The sequence below is a fragment of the Megalobrama amblycephala genome, linkage group LG3 (genome assembly GCF_018812025.1).
Source record: "Megalobrama amblycephala isolate DHTTF-2021 linkage group LG3, ASM1881202v1, whole genome shotgun sequence".
NCBI lineage: Eukaryota > Metazoa > Chordata > Actinopteri > Cypriniformes > Xenocyprididae > Megalobrama > Megalobrama amblycephala.
In genome coordinates this window covers 39733134-39758254 of record NC_063046.1, presented here as the reverse complement: position 1 = coordinate 39758254, position 25121 = coordinate 39733134, and the positions used below count along the sequence as shown (strand labels likewise).

The 25121-nt window shown below is 35.9% G+C and overlaps 2 protein-coding genes across 6 annotated transcripts; one reads left to right on the top strand and one right to left on the bottom strand.

The window, feature by feature from the left end:
• Window positions 1-2146: 2146 nt before the first annotated feature.
• Window positions 2147-12491, bottom strand: lipt2 (lipoyl(octanoyl) transferase 2). Of its 5 annotated transcripts, XM_048185370.1 has the most exons (4): window positions 11443-11459; window positions 8074-8156; window positions 7132-7607; window positions 2147-2470 (listed from the first exon to the last, which is right to left on the bottom strand). In XM_048185370.1, the coding sequence occupies exons 3-4, from the start codon at window positions 7574-7576 to the stop codon at window positions 2241-2243; spliced, it is 675 nt and encodes a 224-aa protein (XP_048041327.1). In that variant the 5' UTR covers window positions 7577-7607; window positions 8074-8156; window positions 11443-11459; the 3' UTR covers window positions 2147-2240. The 5 variants fall into 5 exon arrangements, with proteins under 5 accessions (XP_048041327.1, XP_048041330.1, XP_048041328.1 ...); XM_048185373.1 differs by lacking the exons at window positions 8074-8156; window positions 11443-11459 and adding an exon at window positions 12474-12491; XM_048185371.1 differs by lacking the exon at window positions 11443-11459 and having other exon boundaries at window positions 8042-8084.
• Window positions 11420-24984, top strand: rnf169 (ring finger protein 169). Its single transcript, XM_048185367.1, has 6 exons — window positions 11420-11811; window positions 12704-12777; window positions 13113-13199; window positions 14146-14252; window positions 17033-17135; window positions 20625-24984. Exons 1-6 carry the CDS (start codon window positions 11445-11447, stop codon window positions 21774-21776), a joined length of 1890 nt encoding a protein of 629 aa, XP_048041324.1. The 5' UTR covers window positions 11420-11444; the 3' UTR covers window positions 21777-24984.
• The last annotated feature ends 137 nt before the right edge of the window (window positions 24985-25121 follow it).

Below are 25121 nucleotides of genomic sequence, written 5' to 3'. Positions count from 1 at the left end.
CTCACCTGGCTTTAGGCACTCTCATAAAGGCACTTTAATGAGAATGACCTTTGGTGACATTATCAGGCCTTCATGAGACTCTTAAATCTCATTAGGTTTAAAGAGATTCTTTATAGGCATCTGGTTCCATGAAGAACCTATAACATATTACTGACTTGATGTGTAAACATTATGGGAAGCACGCTAGCCAGGTGGGATTTAAAGGTGCCGTAGAACGTCTTTTTAAAGGATGTAATATAAGTCTAAGGTGTCCCCTGAATGTGTCTGTGAAGTTTCAGCTCGAAATACCCCATAGATTTTTTTTTTTTTTTACGCTGATTTATAACGCTTCCGAAGCTTCCTGAAGCAGTGTTTTGAAATCGGCCATCTCTATATAAGTCGTTATTTTGTTTTTCTTGGCGCACCAAAAATATTCTCATCACTTTATAATATTAATATTGAACCACTGTACTCACATGAACTTATTTAAATACGTTTTTAGTACATTAATGGATCTTGAGAGAGGAAATGACATTGCTGGCTATGGAGGTCTCACTGAGTCATTGGATTTCAACAAAAATATCTTCATTTGCATTCCGAAGATTAACAAAGGTCTTACGGGTGTAGAATGACATGAAGGTGAGTAATAAATGACATTATTTTCATTTTTTGGGTGAACTAACCCTTTAAGGGATGTGCTGGACCAACAAATATGATCCTGGAGGCCTTGCAATTCACATCTCGCAAATTGTCTTGGTGCTTAAAACCACAGGACACGTTCAGAGGTCTTGTGGAGTCCATGCATCATTCGCATCAGAGCTGTTTTTGCAGCATGAGGGGTATACATGATTTAGATAGGTGGCTTTAATGTTGTGGCAGATATGTAACATCCTTAGTACATATTCAGATGTGAAGAGCCCTCCTGATTAACAACATGTTTTGCTTATAAATCAAGAATATAGTGTATCAGTAAGATAATCACTGATTCTGCTCTAAGTAACTACATTTACTTTGTGGAACACAATACTGGAAAATTTCTAGAATTTTCAATACTCGGAATACCAATCAGAATCTTAGTATTTGTAGAGATGACCTTAACTGATTTTGATTTTGCATGCCTATTATATTAGTGTTTCTGTATTTTAAGTTAGTTTGAGGTTGGATCCTAAAACTCTAGGCCGTTTCCACCTGGTATTAAGATTCGTTTTGTTTGATCGGATCACAAGTGGATGAGGCAGGCACATACCCATTTACACCTGGTGTTTTAATCTGTCCCTTTGTCCACTTTCAACCGCTTCTGTCCTGATTTCTTTGAGGGGAGGGTTTATGGGTAGGTAAATGTATGGGCTTTTTCTGATATTTAGTTCTAATGGACAAAATAAGCTCAGGCAATTTACATATAAAGGCGCACGGAGATGATGGAACAACATACAGAGAGCATCAGCTTTCGCTTCTGCTCTGATAGCCACAAGACCGGCTGAATGCGGTGAGTGTGTGTTAGAAATCAGGAATGGTAAGAGAACATTGTGCTTGGTACGTTTATCATCTTCAAGACAAAATTAGTTCTTCAGCTGACAAAGTTTAAATCCCGTCTGGCTAGCGCACTTCCCATAATGTTTATGCATTATGTCAGTGGGCGTCTTTTGTGGCTGTTCGAACGTATTCGATCACATGAGTGTTTGCACTACGAAAGCAATCCAGTCTGATGCATTTTCGACTACCTCTGGAAGTGTTTGAAAGTGGACAAGCTCAAAACATTTTAGACCCCTTTTACACCTGTATTTAGCATCGTCCACTTGTGATCCGATCGGCCAAACTGCATCTTAATACCAGGTGTAAACGGGGCCGTTGCTGTATTGCTCAATTCTTCTTTTGGAAATATGAAGAACTGCAACTCCTGGTCTTCATTGTTGATATTGGTCACTCTATTGGGTCAAGCACTGTTTCCTAACAAAACCCATGAAGAAAATCTGTTTGTTCAACCATGAACAACATTTTTTGACAGTGCACCTTGATATTCTTTGAGGCACCTTGGGCTACCATGTTAATAGTAAAAGCATGGTATATGAATATGGTAAGCATTCAGTACCATTCTTACCATCTGATACCATCACTGTATCATGGTACCACAACAGTATTTTTTCAGGAAGGTAAACTGACATTGCAGAAAAATGCAATTATTTTTAATAACATTACAAGCAGACATATTTTTTTTTTTTTAAAGTAATGTTTACAATGAAGTAGTAAATCATAAATGTGTTTCAACTGAAGCTACCATTATATGTTAAAGTGCAGTTAAATTGTTCAGTAAAAGCTTCCAGCAGTTTTGGTACGGCCTCTTCAGTTGAGACATCCCGTCCCAGCTCTCGGCTCAGTGAGGTCACACCTTTTCCCACAATCCCACAAGGCACAATGTTGTCAAACCAACTCATGTCTGTGTTGCAGTTAAGAGCCAAACCATGAGAGGTGATGTATCTTCCACAATGGATTCCTGCAGAACAAGACAATTACCAATAAAATTCTTGATCACATTCTTCTCTTGAACTCTATTTGTACAAAAAGTGCAGTGGGGTCCTGATTTTCTTTCTTGTTTAAAGCTGTGTGTGAATATATTGTTTGAACATTTTATACAAAGAAATTTTATGAGAAAACCAAGTGAATATTTTATACATTTAATCTGCACTATTTTTAACAGGGAACATTATCGTGAAAGCGCGATTCCAAAAAAGGGCTGATGTTAGTGGAAAGTTCTGCACATGATCTACTGACGATGTGCAAATTAAAGAACACAGATGCAGCCGGATCTTTTCCATAATGACCAACGCAATCTACCAGTGCAAATTAGCGTCTGGCTTAAAGGTGCTCTATGTAAGAATGACAGCTAGTGGTTGAAATGGGTACTGCAGTCCAAATTTAAAATATTGTTTGCCCCGCCCCCTCCTCCTCAGACCTGATGCTCTCGCGGGTTGCCAGTTTGAGGACACGCAACAGGAGCGAGCTCAATTGACATTGGAAGGCGAGGAGACTTACACACTGTAAGATAATTAGTTGATTTATTGATTTAATGATGAGTTGATATCGCGTTTTTATATGCTCCTGTTCATAGAGGTTTTAGATGGATGCTGAGGCTTTTTAGGTTGGGTAGAATCTGCAATCTATGACCCAGTTTGTTCGCTGGCTTCCATGGCTAGAATTCGCTGCATGTGTTTTCTGCCAACTGGCAACCCGGGGTGGTGAAATACTATTGGGTAAATTGACAATGTGTGATCTTGCACAGACCTAAACAAAAACAAATTCCGACAAAAAACGCAAATTTAAAATAACAGGCTGTAGCAATGGTTTTCAGAGAAACGAGTATGTGAACTGAGCATGTTTAACTCCCTGAGGTCTGAAAACGCGCCGGCGCGTTTTGCAGGTTTTTTTCACATTGCAGCAAAACAGACTTAAAATACTCTAATCATTTCTTGTCATAGAGACATAAGTAATATATCAATTGAAACTATAGAATATCTTCTTTTATTTGTGTACATTCAGAGTAAAAACACAATGTTGTGCTTTTTGTAAAATAAAGAAAACTAACATGATGCGTGATCTCTCCTCTCCCTCTGAACGAAGTCCAATCTGATAGTTCTCAGAAAATGAACTGTAACTTATGAATACTAATGACAAAAAAAATGACACTTACGTCTAAAGAAATGTTGAAATGTCAGGTTTTAAATCGTGCAAGTCAAATCGAAAACAAACATTCTGTGTTTATGTAATCTGTATGAAAAGAGAGCCATGTCAGAAGTCTGTGATTCAGCTCATTACCCGCTAATGCGGCCACGCCCACGGAGCCAGCGCTATTCAGACGCAAATTCAGAGGCAATACATGCATTCATCGTCTCAATCGTGTATTTATTGTCTTGAAAAGTGTTTATTTGGATGGTTAAAGCAATGGTTAGCGATCTCTAGAAGACATGCCATTAGTTCCTAGTTCCTTTTCTTCTTTATATTATGAATTTGTGGACTAAAGGTGTACAGAGAGCGCCCTCCGGCTGCAAGTATAAATTGAAAAAACAGTATCCAGCACTCATAGTGATGACAATAAATATTATTTCTCAGTATAGAAAATTGACATAAATATATAAGAATCCATCAATATTTCTCCAAATGTGCATGCTTTTAAGCTAAAAGCCTATATGAAATGCCATAGAGGTAACATAATTGTTCAGACACTTTGCACCACAGAAATACATTATATTTTAAAGAATATAATAGAATACCATTATTTTAAATTGTAATAATATTTCACAGTATTGCTGTTTATGATGAGCTGAGACATTATTACAGAGGGTTTTTTTCACAGCCTACCTGACGGATAGGCCTCATTAATATGCAAGTCATTTCAGATCATTACTATGTGATTCCTTTGTCTTCTCAGGTGTAAATGGCCCATTATTCATGCAGATTCTCGCCCCCACGCATACTGTGTTTCTTGACAAAAAGTGTCTTACAAAAACTAAATCAATATATTGTTTTATATGAAGGAGTAGGCAGCATAATTTTTACATAATTCTGAAGCAAAAACTCTAGTCTACAACCTCCAATACCCAGAAGTCTTGTGAACACAGATTTAATATACTTTTTTTGGCCTTATTTCAGTGACTTAAGTTTTTTGTTTTTTCAATAACCACGCATAAACATTATTCCTTCAAAAATACAAACATGTATATACATGTTCCTCACATATCATTGTAGCCTAGTTTGTGCTGAATACAGTGTAATGACACTTTTGTCATTTATATGTTTATGAACAACTGAAAAAAGCACAAATGTCAGGGCATGTCAAAACTTCTCCAAGCCCCAAACCAGCCTCAGACTCCAGAGGGTTAATAAATAACTGCACACATATTTTGGTATTTTCATGCTTTAGTACAGTCAAAAACTTACATAGAGCACCTTTAAGACATGCTTTTTTTGGGCGGTAAATAATGGTGCAAATACCAGTAAATTGACTAGCGCAAACCATAGTAAATCACCTTTAATTTAAATACTTTCCTCTACTGTCCTTAAAAGTACCGACTTCGGTACTGAAATTTAAAAAATGTGATGCTTTGAGCAGATTCATAAACACCTCTGATTGGCCATTGAGTTCACACGCTCATCGGATATGTCTGTAATTGGCTACAATGATCAACGCTTCAAAAACATGTTGTAAATAGTCATCAGTGACGCTCTTCACCGAGCGCTTACACAGATACACACGGGAGTGTTTGAAAGCAGGCGTCTATCAGCGGACCGGTCCCGCTCTCAAATTCAATCACTCCCGTGCGTTGATCATTGAAGCCAATCACAGACATATCTGATGAGCGCATGAACACAGTGGCCAATCAGATGTGTTTACGAATCCGCTCAACAGTGCTCAAACAAAGCGTCACATTTTTTAAATTTCGGTACCGAATTGGTATCGCGGTCAGTACTTTCGATAACACTACTCTCCTCCCATAAATTTTGCATCTGAAAGGGAAAATCCTAATGCAAATGCAATGAGGTCAGCCAAAAATAACCCTGTCCACACCTAATTTCAGCGCTAATTTATCACTGAGTGTCTTTAGTAAATCAAAACAGTAGATTTTTAGGGTTTGTACTGACAGAAGCTGATAGTAAATCTGGCCCAAAATGTAAACAAATTGTGACATTGAAAATGCTCTTGGGAACATTCTATACACTATTGGTCACAAAGTTTTTCGTTTTGGTCTTTTCGTATTGGTCACAAAGTTTTCGTAAGATTTTAAGAAATTAATTAATACTTTGCAAAGATGCATTAAATTGATCAAAAGTCATTGTAAAGACTTTTACATCATTGCAAACAAATTATTTTAACACTATGTGCACCTTAAAATTCTATTCAAAGTATCCTGAAAAAAACAACAACATATGGTTTCCACAAAAATATTAAGCAGCACAACTGATAATAATAAGAAATGTTTTTTGAGAACCAAATAAGCATATTAGAGTGATTACTTGAAGGATCATTTTAAAATGTATTTAAAAAAAATATTTCAAAGTTTGTTTATATTGTAATAATATTCCACAATATTATTTACTGTATTTTTAATTATGTCAATGCAGCCTTGGTGAAACTTCTTTCAAAAACCTTAAAAAAAAAAAAGCCACCCCAAACTTTTCTATGGTAGTCTATTAATGTATATACACTGTACATATCAATATATAATATCAGTTTTTTCAAATATTAATAATTTAGAGTATTACCTAATAAAACGCTACAATGATGAACAGGCTATTTAAAGGTTTAAAAAGTTTTTTATTTGTTTTTTAAAGAAATTAATCCACTTAATATAATTCCAATACACATACATATACACTACGAGTCAAAAGTTTGGAAACATTACCATTTTTTTTGTTTTTGAACAAAGTCTTTTCTAACAATATAAATATTTACTATCACTTTAACACATCCGTGCTGAATAAAAGTATTAATTTCTTTCAAAAAAAAAAAAAAAGAAAAAAAAAAAGGAAGAAAAAAATTGACTGACCTCAAACTTTTGAATGGTAGTGTGTATTGTTAGAAAAGGTTTAAATTTTGAATAATTGCTGTTCTTTTTAACCTTTTATTCATCAATGAATCCTGAAAAAAGTATCACAGGTTCCAAAAAAATATTAAGCAACAAAACTGTTTTCAACATTGATAATAACTGAGTATCAAATCATCATATCAGAATGATTTCTGAAGGATCATGTGACACACAAGACTGGAGTAATGATGCTGAAAATTCAGCTTTGCATCACAGAAATAAATTATATTTTAAAGTATATTAAAATAGAAAAAACATAATTTTAAATTGTAATAATATTTCACAATATTGTTTTTTCTGTATTTATTATAGCATAAGAGACTTTGTTCAAAAACATTCAGAATAGTAATGTTTCCAAACTTTTGACTGTTATAGTCAAAAGTTTATATTATATTTATATTATTTATATTATGTTTATATTAATTATATTATATTATTCGTCTTTCCAGTTGACGACTTTACTATTATTCTAAAATGTGCAAATTAATAATAATGAATAAAGAGCAGGGGTGTCCAAACTTTTGACCAGTAATCAGTATTTATAAAGGAAATGTAAACCTAAAAATGTACTTACCAATTGCACAAATTTTGTTGTTGCCCACCCAGACACCTGTATCTGGAGAAGTGGAGGCGTTGATCCCAAATTTGCTGCACATCTTGATCACAGTCCTTTCCAGTTCACACACGTACCATCTCACACTCTTCTTAAAGCAGCCCAGGTTGAGGACGGGATAACACACTAACTGACCAGGTCCATGAAACGTTATTAGACCTCCTCGGTTGGTACGGAAGAAGTCTGCGCCCAGCTCTTTCAGTCTTCGCTCCTCCTCAGGAGGGTAAGGAGCCTGTCTGATGCCAACGGTGTACACAGGCTCATGCTCACACAGTAATAAAGTGTTTGGGCTGATGCTGGACCAATCCAGATGTTGCTTTATGTGCTGCTGCTGTATCTTCAAGGCACTGCCGTAGGAAATCCTCCCTAAATGCAGCACCTTGACAGCAGCCTTACCGACTGACATTGTGTTTTCAGATGAGCTTTTGAAGCATCAACTATAGATGGAAAATAAAGTCACAATTAGTTCCATATTTTGCCCATAAAACATAATTCAAAGGAGGTTGGCATGACATTGTGAAGCAATGAAAGCAGTTTCCTGCACTGTAATTGTCAAAGAATCAAAGAAAAGTAACTTTTTTTTTCATTATAATGCTGTTTTATGGAATCATGTTGTGTATATTACATGCAGATTACAATAAACATTTTTTTTTTTACATTTCATGTATGCTATTTATCAACTACCCATATTTTCTGCAATTAATCTGATACATTTTAGGAAAAATCCAACACTAACTGTAATGTCCTCATTTCACACCAGCTTTAGCACAGGATGCACTGAATACAAGGATTATAAGCGCAAGTTCCAACATAAACTGATGTTTAACGCTCACAAAGCTCGATGTGTCTGTTAAAGGACAGTCATTCTTACTGTACGCTGCAATGCTGCCAGTGCGGACTTACTCTGCTTTAACTCCAGAGGGTGAAGGCGGAGGCGAGATGCATCACTGCCATCTACTGGTTTGGTGCACTATATACTAAACAAACTTTACATCAAGAAAAAGCATTGTTTACAAAGATAAATATATATACAGTACAGTCCAAAAGTTTGGAACCACTAAGATTTGTAATGTTTTTAAAACAAGTTTCGTCTGCTCACCAAGGCTACATTTATTTAATTAAAAATACAGTAAAAAACAGTAATATTGTGAAATATTATTACAATTTAAAATAACTGTTTTCTATTTGAATATATTTCACAAAGTAATTTATTCCTGTGATGCAAAGCTGAATTTTTAGCATCGTTACTCCAGTCTTCAGTGTCACATGATCCTTCAGAAATCATTCTAATATGCTGATCTGCTGCTCAATAAACATTTATGATTATTTTCAATGTTGAAAACAGTTGTGTACTTTTTTTTTCAGGATTCCTTGATGAATAGAAAGTTAAACAGAACAGCATTTATCTGAAATACAAAGCTTCTGTAGCATTATACACTACCGTTCAAAAGTTTGGGTTCAGTAAGAATTTTTATTTTTATTTTTTTGAAAAGAAATTAAAGAAATGAATACTTTTATTCAGCAAGGATGCATTAAATCAATCAAAAGTGGCAGTAAAGACATTTATAATGTTACAAAAGATTAGATTTCAGATAAACACTGTTCTTTTGAACTTTCTATTCATCAAATAATCCTGAAAAAAAATATTGTACACAAATATTTTGTACAATTGTACACATTAAATGTTTCTTGAGCAGCAGATCAGCATATTAGAATGATTTCTGAAGGATCATGTGACACTGAAGACTGGAGTAACGATGCTAAAAATTCAGCTTTGCATCACAGGAATAAATTACTTTGTGAAATATATTCAAATAGAAAACAGTTATTTTAAATTGTAATAATATTTCACAATATTACTGTTTTTTACTGTATTTTTAATTAAATAAATGTAGCCTTGGTGAGCAGAAGAAACTTCTTTTAAAAACATTAAAAATCTTAGTGGTTCCAAACTTTTGGACTGTACTGTATATATATATATATATATATATATATATATATATATATATTTTTTTTTTTTTTTTTTTTTTTGTGTAACTGTATTTCATTACAGTTATATTTTAAATGGGTATTACAGTTTCATACCCCTTGAAGAATATACAACATTTTAATAATTTTAACAAAATAAGAGTTGCATGTTATTTTTATTTTATACTGTCCTGAATAAGCTTATTTCACCTAACAGATGTTTACATACACTCCACAAGACAAAATGACTGAATTTATAAAAATTGACACGTGCTTGAATCTTAACGTTAATCTTAATCTTAATCTTAACGTTACCTGAATGATCCATGACTGTTTTCATGTTTTGCCATAGTTGTTTGTGAGTCCCTTGTAGTTGTAAAAAAATGTGATTTTTTAAATCTCACTATCTGACTTTTTCTTCTCAGAATTGTGAGATTTAAACTCACAATTGCGTTTTATAAAGATAGAATTGGGAGATGTGCTGTAAACTCACAATTGCAAGTTATAAAGTCAGAATTGCATGACAAAAACTTGAAATTCAGACTTTTTTCTCACAATTCTGGTATATTTCTTGCAATTCTGACTTTTTTTCTGGAAAATTGAGACTTTATATCTCACAATTCTGACTTTATAACTCACAATTGCAACTTTATATCACCAATTCTGAGAACAAAGTCAGAATTGTCAGATAAAAACTCAATTACCTTGTTTTTGTGTTAGCCTACATACTTATTATTATTCCAAAGTATTCTAAAGTATTTAGATTAAGTTACAAAATTCGGGTAATCTAACAATTTTATTTATTTATTTTTTTCATGTTTGCCTTTTAATGTTGTCAGTTTTGTCTCGAGATTGTAGTGAAAATGAAATAGTAAATCACCGGTACATTTGATGATGCATTGTCACTGTGAAATTTAAAATAAAAATGAAATCACTTAATGTTGCACAAACTTTGGAAACTTCTGGATCATTTTTATATATTTATATGATCCATTTTTGGCAGGCAGTCAAATTTTGGCTAAAAAAAAGAGCTGATGAGGACTTGTGTTTTGATAACTTCAAATAACTGTGTACAGTTTACAATGTAACATTGTAAATATCTAGTTTTGGGTAAACTAAATAATTAGAAAAATGCAATAAAAAGCATTGAAGGTATACACAAACATTTTTTTTTCTCAGAACTAACTTCATTTATGCAATGACTTTTCAGTCTCAATACACAGTGGACATATTCCACAAGGTTTGATACCCAGAAAGTGTCCAAATATAGGATATCAAGAATATAAGCAGGGCTGGATAGGTTACTTTAATTGTGAGATATAAAGTCTCAATTTTCCAGAAAAAAGTCAGAATTGCAAGAAATATACCAGAATTGTGAGAAAAAAGTCTGAATTTCACGTTTTTGCAATGCAATTCTGACTTTATAACTTGCAATTGTGAGTTTACAGCACATCTCCCAATTCTATCTTTATAAAACGCAATTGTGAGTTTAAATCTCACAATTCTGAGAAGAAAAAGTCAGAATTGTGAGATAAAAAAATCACCTTTTTTACAACTACAAACAACTATGGCAAAACCTGAAAACAGTCATGCATCATTCAGGTAACGACAGACCGTTAAGATTCAAGCACGTGTCAATTTTTATAAATTCAGTCATTTTGTCTTGTGGAGTGTATGTAAACATCTGTTAGGTGAAATAAGCTTATTCAGGACAGTATTAAATAAAAATAACATGCAATTCTTATTTTGTTAAAATTATTAAAATGTTGTATATTCTTCAAGGGGTATGAAACTGTAGCCTAACTTAGGATGCTTTTGCAGTGTCAGAGTCAGAGAATCACCAATTACTGTTTACATTTAATTGCCCCTCACAGTTTATATTAATGTTTAAATGAAATAAATGGTATTAAAATTCAAAGTAATCACTTTGGTAATCTAAAATACTTTTCGGATGTAACTGTAATTTGATTACCACCCATTTAAAATGTAACTGTAATGAAATGCAGTTACTCAAATTTTGTATTTTAAATACGTTTAACTTACTCCCCAACCCTGAATACTGAGTACTGAAAGTATACACTTAACTTAATCTTTAAAAAAAAAAAATATATATATATATATATATATATATTAAGTGATAATTATTAAGTTATAATAATTAAGGGAAGTGTCCAGATACTTTGTGACCAGTATATAAAAAAAAAAAAATTAAAAAAAAAAAAAATAAGAATTTGTCTTTCAACCGCTGCACGTGACGTCACGACAGGGCGGGGCTTGTGTTCAAACCCAGACGCAGGCTCATACCAATGAAAATGGCGGCGGTGGGGTCCGCCAAATCCACTGGACTGGGGCAGAGAAGCAAAAGCAGGCCTGGCGCTCACGCCGCTCCTCTGTCTCTGGAGGAGGCCCGGTGCCCGGTGTGCTCAGAGATCCTCCTGGAGCCCGTGACGATGCCGTGTGGACACTCGGTGTGCCTGCACTGCTTCCAGCGGACGGTGAAGCTGATCAGCCTGTGCTGTCCGCTGTGCCGGCTGCGAGTGTCCAGCTGGGCCCGTAAACAGTCCCGGGAGAAGAGCCTGGTCAACACCGAGCTCTGGGAGCTGGTCCGGCTCAGTCACCCGGAGAGATGCAGGCGGAGGATGGAGCAGAGAGATGGAGAGATCGCGGACGGAGGTTCGTGCGACTTGACATATTACATAATCATGAGTTTGAAATAATTATTTACGCTTCGGGAAATCGCGGCATGACATAACAGACAGTTTCAGTGATTTCACTTCAGATGACCGTTTCACCAATAACCCAATAATAATACAATATTTTTTATTATTGAGTGTTTCCATCGCAAACGATATGAAGCCAGTAAATTTGACCAGTGAGACTGGAAGGATAACAGTGTTTTGTTGGGGGGCGTTCACACAGGACTGTGTTTTTCTCGGTCGGTCCGCGTCGCGTCTGGCGCGTCGCGTTTTCAACTTGATTAAACACAACTAAAGAAGATTTTAGTGGCTAATTTGATCAAACACGTTCAACATACTTTTTTGGAGTATATATATATATATATATACACATGGTGTTTTGCTGGTTATTTTTGCCAAATTGTTCAGAGTTCATCAGTTTTCGGACGTCATGGGAGCAGATAGAGTAGAAAAGGGACAAAATGATAATACCTGACTTTATGAAGTATTGAAAACACCTGAATTTAGACTTTATAAAGTGTTGAAATTAATTTTATTTTATTTATAATTAATAATAATAATAATAATAATAATAAAATGCTTTTTAGTTCTAGCTATGTTTCTTACCCACATCTGACTTGCTATATTTTAAAGATTTACAAGACAATCTAGTGTGATATCATGGTTGTTTGTAAACTTGAATGTAAAACTGAGTGGTAACTTGTCCAGACATGTGTGTGTCCAGTGGGAGGAGCTGGTGACTGAACTGAGAGCATCAAGTGTGTTTATCATGTGTGTGTCCCATTACTGAGTTTGACTTGGTGTTAGGAAGAAGGAAGCCAATTGGCCATTTTTGTGATTTCTGATATGTTTATTTTTTCATATCTTAGAGATTTTTCGTGCACCTGTACCAATTCATAAGTCTGGAGAAATGCGTCAAGAGTACGAGAAACAAAAGATGAAGGTAAGTCACTGAGGTGTGACACTAAATTGTTTGCACTCTTTATTGCAGTTCTTCATGACATTATTTTTTGCCTACACTTAGAAAAAAAAAATATATATATAGTTTTACAGTGTTCTTGGACATATACCATGCTATTTATTCTGGAGTACTTATAAATACCTTGGTATTAACATTTGATAAAATTACTATTGTTCCAACAAAGTGGAAAAGTCCACAAACAAAATGCAAAGGACTTCTGATTTCTAATAATCTTGTTTTGCTTGATCTACATGAAATACAGTTTTAGATATGTGTGTGTATATAATATAATATAAAGCACAGTTTTATTTTTTCAGGGTGGATGCAGTGAAGAAACTGAAGAGAGAAAGAAAAAAATCCATAGAAAGGAAGAGTGTGGGATGCTGAAACATTGTCAATATCCTGTATGTTCAAAACACTTCTTCATTGTTACTTGCTTGGGTCTAAGTTGGGTGTAAACATGTACACATACAGTTAAAGGGTTAGTTCACCCAAAAATGAAATTTCTGTCATTAATTACTCACCCTCATGCCGTTCCACACCCGTAAGACCTTCATTAATCTTCAGAATATGAATTAAGATATTTTTGTTGAAATCTGATGGCTCAGTGAGGCCTCCATAGCCAGCAATGACATTTCCTCTCTCAAGATCTATTAATGTACTAAAAACATATTTAAATCAGTTCATGTGAGTAGAGTGGTTCAATATTAATATTATAAAGCGACGAGAATATTTTTGGTGCGCCAAATAATGAATCAGCGTGTCGAATCAGCGGTTCGGAGCACCAAAGTCACATGATTTCAGCAGTTTGGTGGTTTGACAGGCGATCCGAATCATGATTCGATACACTGATTCATTTATGCTCTGAAGCTTTCTGAAGCAGTGTTTTGAAATCGGCCATCACTAAATAAGTCGTTATTTGTTTTTGTTTTTTTGGTGCACCAAAAATATAATATTAATATATTTAAAATATTATAAAGTTTTTTTGTATATAAATAAGCTTTATAATATTAATATTGAACTACTGCACTCACATGAACTGATTTTTAATATGTTTTTAGTACATTAATGGATCTTGAGAGAGGAAATGTCATTGCTGGCTATGGAGGCCTCACTGAGCCATCAGATTTCAACAAAAATATCTTAATTCATATTCTGAAGATTAATGAAGGTCTTACGGGTGTGGAACGGCATGAGGGTGAGTAATTAATGACATTATTTTCATTTTTGGGTGAACTAACCCTTTAATTCATATGCTTCATAATTTGGGATATTTCTTTTATTTAACTATTTTGTTACTGCTTAATTACATTTGCTTGTCCATTTTACACTGTAGTTACTGTGTTTCAGTTCTGTGGCGTGTCAGACTCTGAGAATGAAGAGCCAGTGGGAAAGAGGACCAGACATGTTTCAGCATTTGTACGAAAAACAAGATGCTCCCCTGCTGTCAATAGAGGGTATTGCACTTATATTTACTTTATATTTTAAATGTATTTATTATTAGTGTTAGAATTATAGAATTAGTGTTAGAATTCATTGTATCTAGAACGGGGGGCCTGGAAAACACTAACATGCAGAAAACATAAACACACACACCTATTTATTCCTTATTACGACCATTTTCCACACTTTTGAAAAACAGTCAACACAAAATATGAAAATGAAACATAGAAGCATACAAATTATGTAGTGGCCAAAAGTGGCAAGCAAATTATATTATGTTTGAAATAGGGCTGGAAAGCGATTAAAATATTTAATCTAATTAATTACATGATGTGTGATTAAAGGTGCCATCGAATGAAAAATTGAATTTACCTCAGCATAGTTAAATAACAAGAGTTCAGTACATGGAAATGACATACAGTGAGTCTCAAACACCATTGTTTCCTCCTCCTTATATAAATATCATTTGTTTAAAAGACCTCCGAAGAACAGGCCAATCTCAACATAACACTGACTGTTACGTAACAGTCGAGATCATTAATATGTACGCCCCCAATATTTGCATATGCCAGCCCATGTTCAAGGTATTACACAAGGGCAGCCAGTATTAACGTCTGGATCTGTGCACAGCTGAATCATCAGACTAGGTAAGCAAGCAAAGACAATAGCGAAAAATGGCAGATGGAGCAATAATAACTGACATGATTCATGATAACATGATATTTTTCATTAGCATGTTGCTAATGTACTGTTAAATATGGTTAAAGTTACCATCGTTTCTTACTGTATTCACGGAGACGAGAGCCGTCACTATTTTCATTATTAAACACTTGCAGACTATATAATTCATAAACAAAACTTCATTCTTTATAAATCTCTCCAACAGTGTGTAATGTTAGCTTTAGCCCGTTAGCCACGGAGCACTATCAAACTCATTCAGAATCAAATGTAAACATCCAAATAAATACTATACTTACTATACTAAAAAAAAAATCTATGGGGTATTTTGAGCTGAAACTTCACAGACACGTTCAGGGGACACCTTAGACTTATACTACATCTTGTTAAAACTGGTTATAGGGCACCTTTAATTAATCTGAGAAATGCGTCATACAGGCACAATAGCTGTATGACAGATGTATCACTTTTATTTCATTTTTCCTTTTTTATTCAAAATATTCACGTGTTAAAGGGATAGTTCACCCAAAAATGAAAATTTCGATGTTTATCTGCTTACCCCCAGCGCATCCAAGATGTAGGTGACTTTGTTTCTTCAGTAAAACTTGCATAGACAAGTCCAAATTAAACCCTGCGGATCGTGACGACACATTGATGTCCTAAGACATAATTTGGACTTGTCTATGCAAGTTTTATTTACTCTTATAGTAGAAGTTCCCATCCACTCGCATTATTTGACTGACAGACGGCAACGGTTGGAGTTAAAAATCATCATTTGTGTTCTACTGAAGAAACAAAGTCACCTACATCTTGGATGCGCTGGGGGTAAGCAGATAAACATCAAATTTTCATTTTTGGGTGAACTATCCCTTTAACTGTAGTCTATCATGAACTATAGGCTACATAGGTGCTGAGAACCCACAGAAACACAGGATATTCTCCATTTATTTTAACCAATAATAGTTCACTTGAGGGAGTTGCTATGGCATTTTTTAACGAGGCATGTCAAGTGTGCAGTATGAATCTCTCCACAAAACTTGCACACTCTCAAATATAGTGTCCTCATGTCTACTCTGGCTCTGATATTAAGTGTGCGCACTCTGTTATGTGGGCAGAAACATAAATAGGTGCCTATTGTCAAATATTTAATTGTGTTTTGTCGTTTATCATGTCAGTTGATCTATAATGCACAATGCGTCAACCTCAGCCAAAGTGCAAAAGCATGTTTAAATTTAGATTCAAATCGATCGCCTTTCGCCTTTCATATTTTTAATTTTATGGACATTCTAAGTGGATTTTGTAGTTTATATCATGCAGTGAGTTGTTGCCCTGTGTCATATTCATCTTCAGTCAATTGCATGAATAGCGGATGTCCTATGTAGGTCTGCGGGCGGGGCAAGTGCGTTAAATGCATTAAAAAATTGTAAATTCCCAGCCCTAGTTTGAACATATTCAGAGATGTAATATGTGTAGATTTCAGCTATACAAAGTTCTGTCATGAAACTCTAGATGGCACAGGCTGATAGGTCCTTAACTCAATCTGCTTGCAATCACATCATTCTCTATAGGGCACAGCTGATTGGTTCCTGCTGTATCAGTAGCCAATGAGCTCGCTGCTCAACCTTCAAATACTTGGTCAGCATTTGCTGTAGCAGCTCTTTCAGCAACCCTCCACCTTCCCCAGCTCCACCTGTATAGATCTGCTACGGGTAATTCATATATGCTATATTGTACAGCAGCAGCATGTCTGTACTTGCTCACAGCAGCGTGTCGTGCATGTATTGGCAGTAGAAAGTCCTGTACTTGCTCTGCAGCAGCAGCAATATTCCAGATCAATTCCGCCAAGACCAAACATATCAATATTGTCATATCCATTACTATACCAAAAACTCTGAGAGTTGTCATGACAGAAATATATTCATATTCACTCAGCAGTCATAAAAAAGAAAACAAACTATAATTAGTGTAAATATAAGTGCATGACAATGCATTGATAGAGCCAGAACTGCCACAAACATAAACTACAACACCGCTGTTAATATGCGAAGATACTAGTATCAGTCAGTGCTAATCTCAAACTTTCCAAATGTCACATAATTTGCCATTGTGCTTACAGCTGTCTTCATAGCACTGCTGTTCAGAGGAGCAGGAGCTGTACAGATTCTGAGGATGGCAGAGGAAAAAGCAGAGTTCACACACATCATGCCATTCCTGACAAGGTATAACATTTCAGTTATTGCCTGAACGCATCTGTTCAAATAATCATAAGTCTAATTTGTTGTTTAGGGTGAATTGGTAATTAAAACACCAGTCCTGCTGTTCCAAGAAATATATTTGGTTCTCAACTCAATTTCAGAGTGCTGAAATTTTTTTTTTTACTAAGCAATCATTTAGAAGATACATTTATCAAAAGCAGCTTATAGTACAGTTGTTACTTTCTTTAGAGCATTCTTCTTCATATCTGGCCCTGGAGGTCCACTGTCTTGCAGAGTTGAGGCCCAACCCTAATTAAACGCACATGAACAAGCTAATCAAGGTCTTCCTTAAGGATTACTAAAAAATTAGGGCCAGGTTTGAAGAACTCCTGCACTAGAGAAACCTAAGGTATACTTCATTTTCCTTGTTCTGTTCCATTGAGCGCACAAACCACCTTAGACCACTCGCACATGCGCTGTTGTCCGCACGACCACAAGAATGACGGGCTGCATGTGGATGGTGTGCACAGACATCAGCTGACTGTGTTGATAATGAAAATTATGTCACAGACAGGCAGCCGTCCGGAGTGGAACACGGACACAGGAAGTATGCTTTTGGCTTTTCTTTGTGGATCGAACCAGCCTTACTGCACTTAAACACTGGAGTTTACACTACACCAGAAAACACGGCATAATAGATTTCAGTGCGGAAAGTGACACTTTGTTGTTCAGCCAGTTTTTAACATCTTCTGCAATGCACCAAAATGAGAATTTCATGTAGGTCCATTTGTGATTTCAGATATCCAATATATTGCAATTTGATTTTACAACTGACTTGGAATTTTTTCCACACCTTAAAATGAATCTTGTGCATTCCTGTTTCTCAACACACAACTAGAGCTTTCTTTAGTGTATAGGTGCGTTCGCACCAATTTGGATTTAACGTAATTATGAGATTTCAACTTGTGTAAAGACCCAGAATTTTCTGAGAGCTCTGACTTGTACCATGTGACTGCTGTAGGCTACCACCTGACCACTACAGATTCATTTTGGCATTGATAGTGTTGCTATAGAAATGCATAATTCTAGGGGTGTGACGAGACACTTGGCTCACAAAACAAGACACAAGATTGGGTTCACGAGAACGAGATGAGGTTTTTGCACATTATTTTTAAGAAATCCTCAATGACAAAATTCATGACTGAAAAAATATTCTGTAGGTGCATTTTGAAATGTTTTAACTAATCATCATGTAATGAATGTCATTTCAGAAATTAGAACTGAAATGACATTCATTACATGATGATTAGTTCATATTAGGGCTGGGTAAAAAAATATCGATTTCTCAGTTTTAATCGATTCTTAAATCCCAAGAATCGATTCGTCTGTTTTCAGTTGAGCAGAATATGTAGCGCCTCCCATCCAATAAATCACAATAATCTTTGTGCTTTGTTACTTTTGATATGAAGCAAAGTCTCAGATTTATGAATCTCATAATAACATTTCGAAAATAAATACCTGTTTTGGCGCTGTTTAATGTGGCGTGACAGATCGCTGTAGCGCCTCAGTTAAAGAGAAGCGCATGTGAACATCCTCTCCTCCGCTTTAATACCAGTTACAGCATGAAATAAACATGAATGAACATCTGAATGTATGTTAAAATATACAGTACAACTTACCGATCATGTCTCGTGTAATCGCTCAATCAGTGTTTCCGCGGAAAGACGTCAATAAAACAGCTTTTAAACAATGTCACATTTACCTCAGAAAAACATATTCAGTGACCATAAACTCATTAGTCAGCTCTAGAAAATGAACTCTAGAAAGCAACATTCTGATAAATACAGTTATGCACCGTTACATATTCATTATTATTTTTAATGTTCTTCAATATTTAATGCATGTTTGAATAAATCAGTTATGACAGCTGCGATTTAAATGTTTACATTTAAAAAAAACCGAATTGGAGTAAAAATATGATTATGTAATTCTAAACTTTATTTTGTAATTGGTGTAATTTAAGTGTTTTTAAATAAATAAGTTAATTTAACCTTCAATATTATTGTAGTAGTACCAACTGACTCCCATGTGTAGTTTACAGCATTAGTTGAGAGATTTTTCCTCTAGAAAATTTGCCATGTACTGTAACTGAAAAACTACATCCAAAATAATCGACATCGAATCAAATCGAAAGCATGTGAATAGTAATTGAATCGAATCGTGAACATTGTGTCAATACCCAGCCCTAATTCATATGCATTGATAATTCATATGCAATGAAAGACAACAATATACAAGCACTGTAAAAGGTTTTGCCACAAACTCAACTAACTGGCTTCTCTCCTGTTTGATTTCACACGAGTCTCTTCAGACCTTACTGTACATGATTTATGAGCTTCCAGAACTTCTGATTGAAGCTGTGTGTGACCTCCTAATTGAACTCCTTTCCACAAATTGAACATAGAAATAAAAACAGTACAAATGACAAAAATAAATATCACAGTTTTTTCTTAGTCTTGTGCAAACAATAAAAAACAATAATAACACAACCATAATCAAAGTGCTCTCTCAAAATTCAAAATGCAAACAGAGACTAAAACGCTACACAGCCCGGCCTGAAATAGGTTTGATATTGGGAGACAGGCTAATGTATCCTAATTTGCGCGCATTAGGTAGCTTCGCGTTTTACTTTCGCTTTCGAATTCGTGATCACACGTACTCTATGAATAGGGATCGGTGGTGCTGAGTGTGAACTCTACAAGATGAGACATTATCAGATGCTTAGGCTCTGTTGCGCAACAAATCCTCCACCATGGTCTTGTCAGTCATCACGCCTTACTCGTCACATGATCAGTGAACTGTGATTACTGCTGCACAGTGTGCGACTCTGCAGCTCATGCTGGATGAGCAAAGCATACGTTTACAATTGAAGTGACCATTTTACAACTGAATTAAATGGATTTATTTCTATAAAAAAAGCAAAATGACAGTGAAGGCGGTGATGTGGTGGGCACCGTAATGTAATGTAAACGTAGCAGTTCACCCTCACGCTCCGTCATGGTCATCTCTTCACACCCCTACATAATTCTGAGGATGTGAACAGCTCTGAATGTTGAATGTCACGGGTTGTCATCTCCGTAAAAAATTATGGTAATTACAATATGGCATGAACACAGCATATAATCACCCTTAAACTTTGCCCACTAAACCACAGTACCTATATTGTAGGACTGGCATGTCCAATCCTGCTCCTGAAGTTTAGCTCAAATTCAGATTAAACACCTGAACCATCTAATCAGTGTCTTCAAAATTACAAGAAACTTCCATGCAAGTGCAGTTAGGAGCTAATCTGTGCCGCACATTGGCACTTCAGAAGCACAATTGTACACCCCTGTAGTACAAAATAGCATCTGTTGTTGAAATCAGTGGCAGGCTTGACAGTAAACAGATTGTCCAGTGAATAGTCATTTTTACTGTCAGTGATACTACTCTACCACTCTTTCCCCTCTCTAGGCTAGCATCACTCATAGTTACAACGCTGGAATCCTTCTTTCCTCGGAGAACAGTCTATCTTTTTCAGCCCCGGTACTGAGCCTAGATAAGAGACACCACTGGCGGGGCATCCACACCTCATCCGTTTCTGTTGTGCTTCAATCGAAACCAGAGAGGTCCATTAGCCCCGAGAGCAATGATAGCATATCGGAAGAACTCAACCATTTCAAGCCTATCGTCTGCTCGCCATGCACACCCCCCAAAAGGTTGCCCGATGGGCGACTTTTGGAACCTACGATCGTGAAGTCGACCCCTAGGAACTTGACACGGACTCTGCACAAGTCCACAAGCTACGAGGCCAGCCCAACCATCTTGCAGAAGTGGAAGCAGATTGAAGTCGATCGTCAGTGCATCAAGGTGACCTCAAAAGGTACAGTCACGAGTCCGATCGCAGAGGATCTTAGCCTTAAATTGAGTCCCGTTGAAGAACAGGACAGCCAACTCTGCAACTGTGCTGTGGCCAAGGACGGCTTAGAGGATCATCAATGCAATTGTGGGTCTAAGGATCGGAAGGATAAACTTGTAGTCTGTAATAAACGACGGCTTATATTTGATCAGTGTAACAAAGAGGAAGATACACAGCCAGTTAGCACTCACATCAGGTCAACACCTCAAACTGTTGCAGATACTTCGTCCCCGAAAAGGCGTAGCAGATGCAAAGCACTCTGTGAACCCACAGAAACTTTAGATAAACACGCTGGACATGGTACTCAGGGTACTGTAGACCCTGAGAACTTAATAAATGAGCCTACCACCCGGAGCTGTGTACTTAACAGACCTACCTCAAGAAGGGGCAAAAAGAGAAGCCACAAAACCAAACACTTGGAAGAGAACCTACAGACAAAAATATCCCGGACAGATAGCTGCAATGCCTGCGACAGGCTTGATGATCTGATTGTCCGGCGAATGAGTCAGGAAAAGGAGGACAGAGAACTGGCGCTAAAGTTACAAAGACAGTTTGACAGAGAATGCCAAAAAGTGGACCGGCACAAAACAAGTCGTAACAAATACGAACTCAGGTCCTGGGCTACAAAAGATGGGATGGTAGGACACAATACACGCAGATCAGGAAGAATCTCCAAAAGAAATGAGCACTTTAACTATAGCTGTTAAGGGGCTTGCGGTTATAGTAGTGTTTTATTGTAGTGATTTGTTACGGTCACAAGCGTTTTCTTTGCTTAGGCACTACAAAGGCTTTCTAATGTCTGGAAAAGTATTGCAAGATAAGGTATTTACTTTTTTGACTCGTCATTTAACAGATGTGTTTCATCCAAAGCAACTTGCTTTAATCGAGTCCACCTAGAGCAACCTGGGGTTAAGTGCCTTTGCTCAAGGGCACAATGGTCGTAGGAGAGGATTGGGCTCTCAGCAACTTTCCCATTCATGGGGATTCAAAGCTGCAGTGTTTTGTTTCCAGCTCTGTTACTGTTTAACTGGCTTCTACCACTCAAAACGAGGAAACTGGGTATATGTTGTTTGGGGGACGGAAAATACATACAGAACTATATATAAGAACTCTGAAAGGCTTTTTAGTACTTCAAGCCAGAGACGATAGTACTCCTTACAATCTCTTTGTGCTCATCACAATCACAATTGCTCCTTAAGAAGTTTGTTTGCATGTTTTAAAGTTATCATAGGACATTTGTACAAAGGTGTAGCTTAACCCTTTATTTGGCATTTCTTGTTTCCAGTGGTCTGGGAAGTTTTCTCTTGATGTATCAATCTATCAAACAACTCGTACCAATACATATATATGTATATTTTATGAATGATTTGGGTGGAAAAGAGTAAAATTGTAGCCTTAGGTCAGAAAACTACTCTACACAAATACATAGACACACAAACGCTTGGTCAACGATTTGCAAGAGCACAGTCTTGTTTGTACATAACCTGTTTACTGCGTTCTTGAGTACTAAGGTTTGTTTCTGCCACAATGCTAAAGGCAGCGATAGAGTTGCCTTCAAATGTTTGTTCCATTTAATCAGGATGTATTATTTTTTTAGTTAGCTAGCTATGGACATGTCAGCAGTTAAAGGGTTAGTTCACCCAAAAATGAAATTTCTGCCATTAATTACTCGCCCTCATGTCGTTCCAAACCTGTAAGACCTTCATTCATCTTCAGAACACAAATTAACAAGATATTTTTGATGAAATCCGAGGGTTTCTGAACCACACATAAGCAGCATCGTCATTGCACCTTTTGAGGTCCCGAAAGATATTAAAGACGACTTGACTGCAGTGGTTCAACCTTAATGTTATGAAGCGACGAGAATACTTTTTGTGCGCAAAAACAAAACAAAAATAATGACTTTATTCAACAATTTTTTTCTCCTCCCTGACAGTCTCCTATGCTGTTTATGTTGTAGACTCTGTGCAGCACTTCCTTGTTTACGTCCAAAGGCCGGCTCAGTATTGGCTGACGCTGTACGTGTGAGCACAATGACGCATGCTTGTGATGCTGGCGCAGGAGCCGACCAATAAAGAGTCGGCGTTCTGACGTAGAACACGGAAGCGCTGCACTGTGTTTACTATGTCAACAGCATAGGAGGCAGTCGGGGAGAAGAAATTGTTGAATAAAGTCATTATTTTTGTTTGTTTTTTGCACACAAAAAGTATTTTCGTCGCTTCATAACATTAAGGTTAAATCACTGGAGTCACATCGACTATTTTAACAAAGTCTTTACTACTTGACTTCAAAAGGTGCAATGACATTGCTGCCTATGTGTGGTTCAGAAACCCTCAGATTTTATCAAATATATCTTAATTTGTGTTCTGAAGATGAACGAAGGTCTTGCGGGTTTGGAACAACATAAAGGTGAATAATTAATGACAGAATTTTCATCTTTGGGTGAACTAACCCTTTAAGGTAGAGCCACTTTAAGACACATCCAAGGTTACCAACAAAACTATTTTTGTAGTTTTAAGCTTTAAAAAAAGAAGTCATGGACAATTTTATTTATATGGATATCTGCAGACAGTGATTGACTGTCGTAAAACTCCAGCAGCAATTCAATGACTTTCTCTAATGGTAGAGCTGCGGAGGTTGGGATCTTAAGATCTCCGATTAAGGGGTTAGGGTTAGGTAAGTAAGTAGTTCACCAGAGAAACTGATCGTAGATTACGGTTTATGCTCTAGCACCCCTTATGGCAGTGCTGAGAATGCAACACTTGTATTACGAATTATTTTGTTAAACATTTCATCATTTGAAAACAAACTTGAGTAGAAAGCTCTTGCGTTCACATGTTTGTGTAGAGTATGTTTTGGGCCTAACTGTACAAATATATGTTTTTACTATTAAGTAAAATAGCTATAAAATAGTTTGGGATGTTAAAACTCTAAAAGGCATTGTGCGAAAATGTTGACCGTTAAGATTTCTGTTTTATTTGTCTTTTTATTATTTAAACAAAACCTAACTTTTTTTTTTTCTTTTACATTTCAAGTGTTTTGACACTCTCCAAACTGTAATCTAAATAACATATAATAAATCAAATTAAGAGGATATAAAGTAACTGCATTTTGGATAACGCCATAATGAAAAATGATGCATCCTTAATTGATTTGGCAACTAGCAAAACACAGATGTGGATTTTCTTTAAGACATTAGATTTCTGTTATTATGTTTTTTGGAGTTTCCACATATTCCACTTTTAGCTTGATCTTCACGTTCTTAAGGGCTACTTTCATTTCACAACTTTATCTTTATCTGCTTTGTTTCCTAGAAAGATCTATCTTGTGACTTGTGTTTGCCAAGAAAGCTTTAATCATGTTACTTTTGCTGTAATAGACATTCATTTGGACCACATCTATATGCACATACATTTACTCTTGTCTACTTTTGAACTCATTTTATTACAGACAGATCATTTCAGTCCTGTGTACTTGTTTGTAATGTGCCAACATGTCTGATTTCTGCAGTCAGGCAGTCTTTCCTTTTCCTTTTTTTCTTGTTAAGTTCTATACAATTCTGTAGGTTGCCAGATGTACTATTGGAGAAGATAAGATAGATTTTTATGCATTACTGTACTATTTTGGAAATATGACTTGCCTATATTCATACTGATGCAAGGGATTGTTTCTGACTGGCTTTCGAAGCACTTGGATTGTCTTCCATTGTTGAACGGTATTGCTGGACTTGAAAGAGAATGTGGCATATATGAATTATGTGGAGATGTAAAGCACACATTATATTTATTTGAACAGTACTTCGTAATAATGTCATCTTTTTAAATATTGCCTTTTTACAGCATTTTCTGGTTTCCGTCAACAACACACTACGAGCGTTATAACTGACATGAAAGGAATTAAATAATGTAGCAAGTTTTTATGCCTTTTTTGTTTTGTTATGTAAAAGTATATAAATTGTTTTGGTTTGAAAGGGGGTGTGTGTGTGTATATATATATATATATATATATATATATATATATATATATATATATATATATATATTATTCCTGTT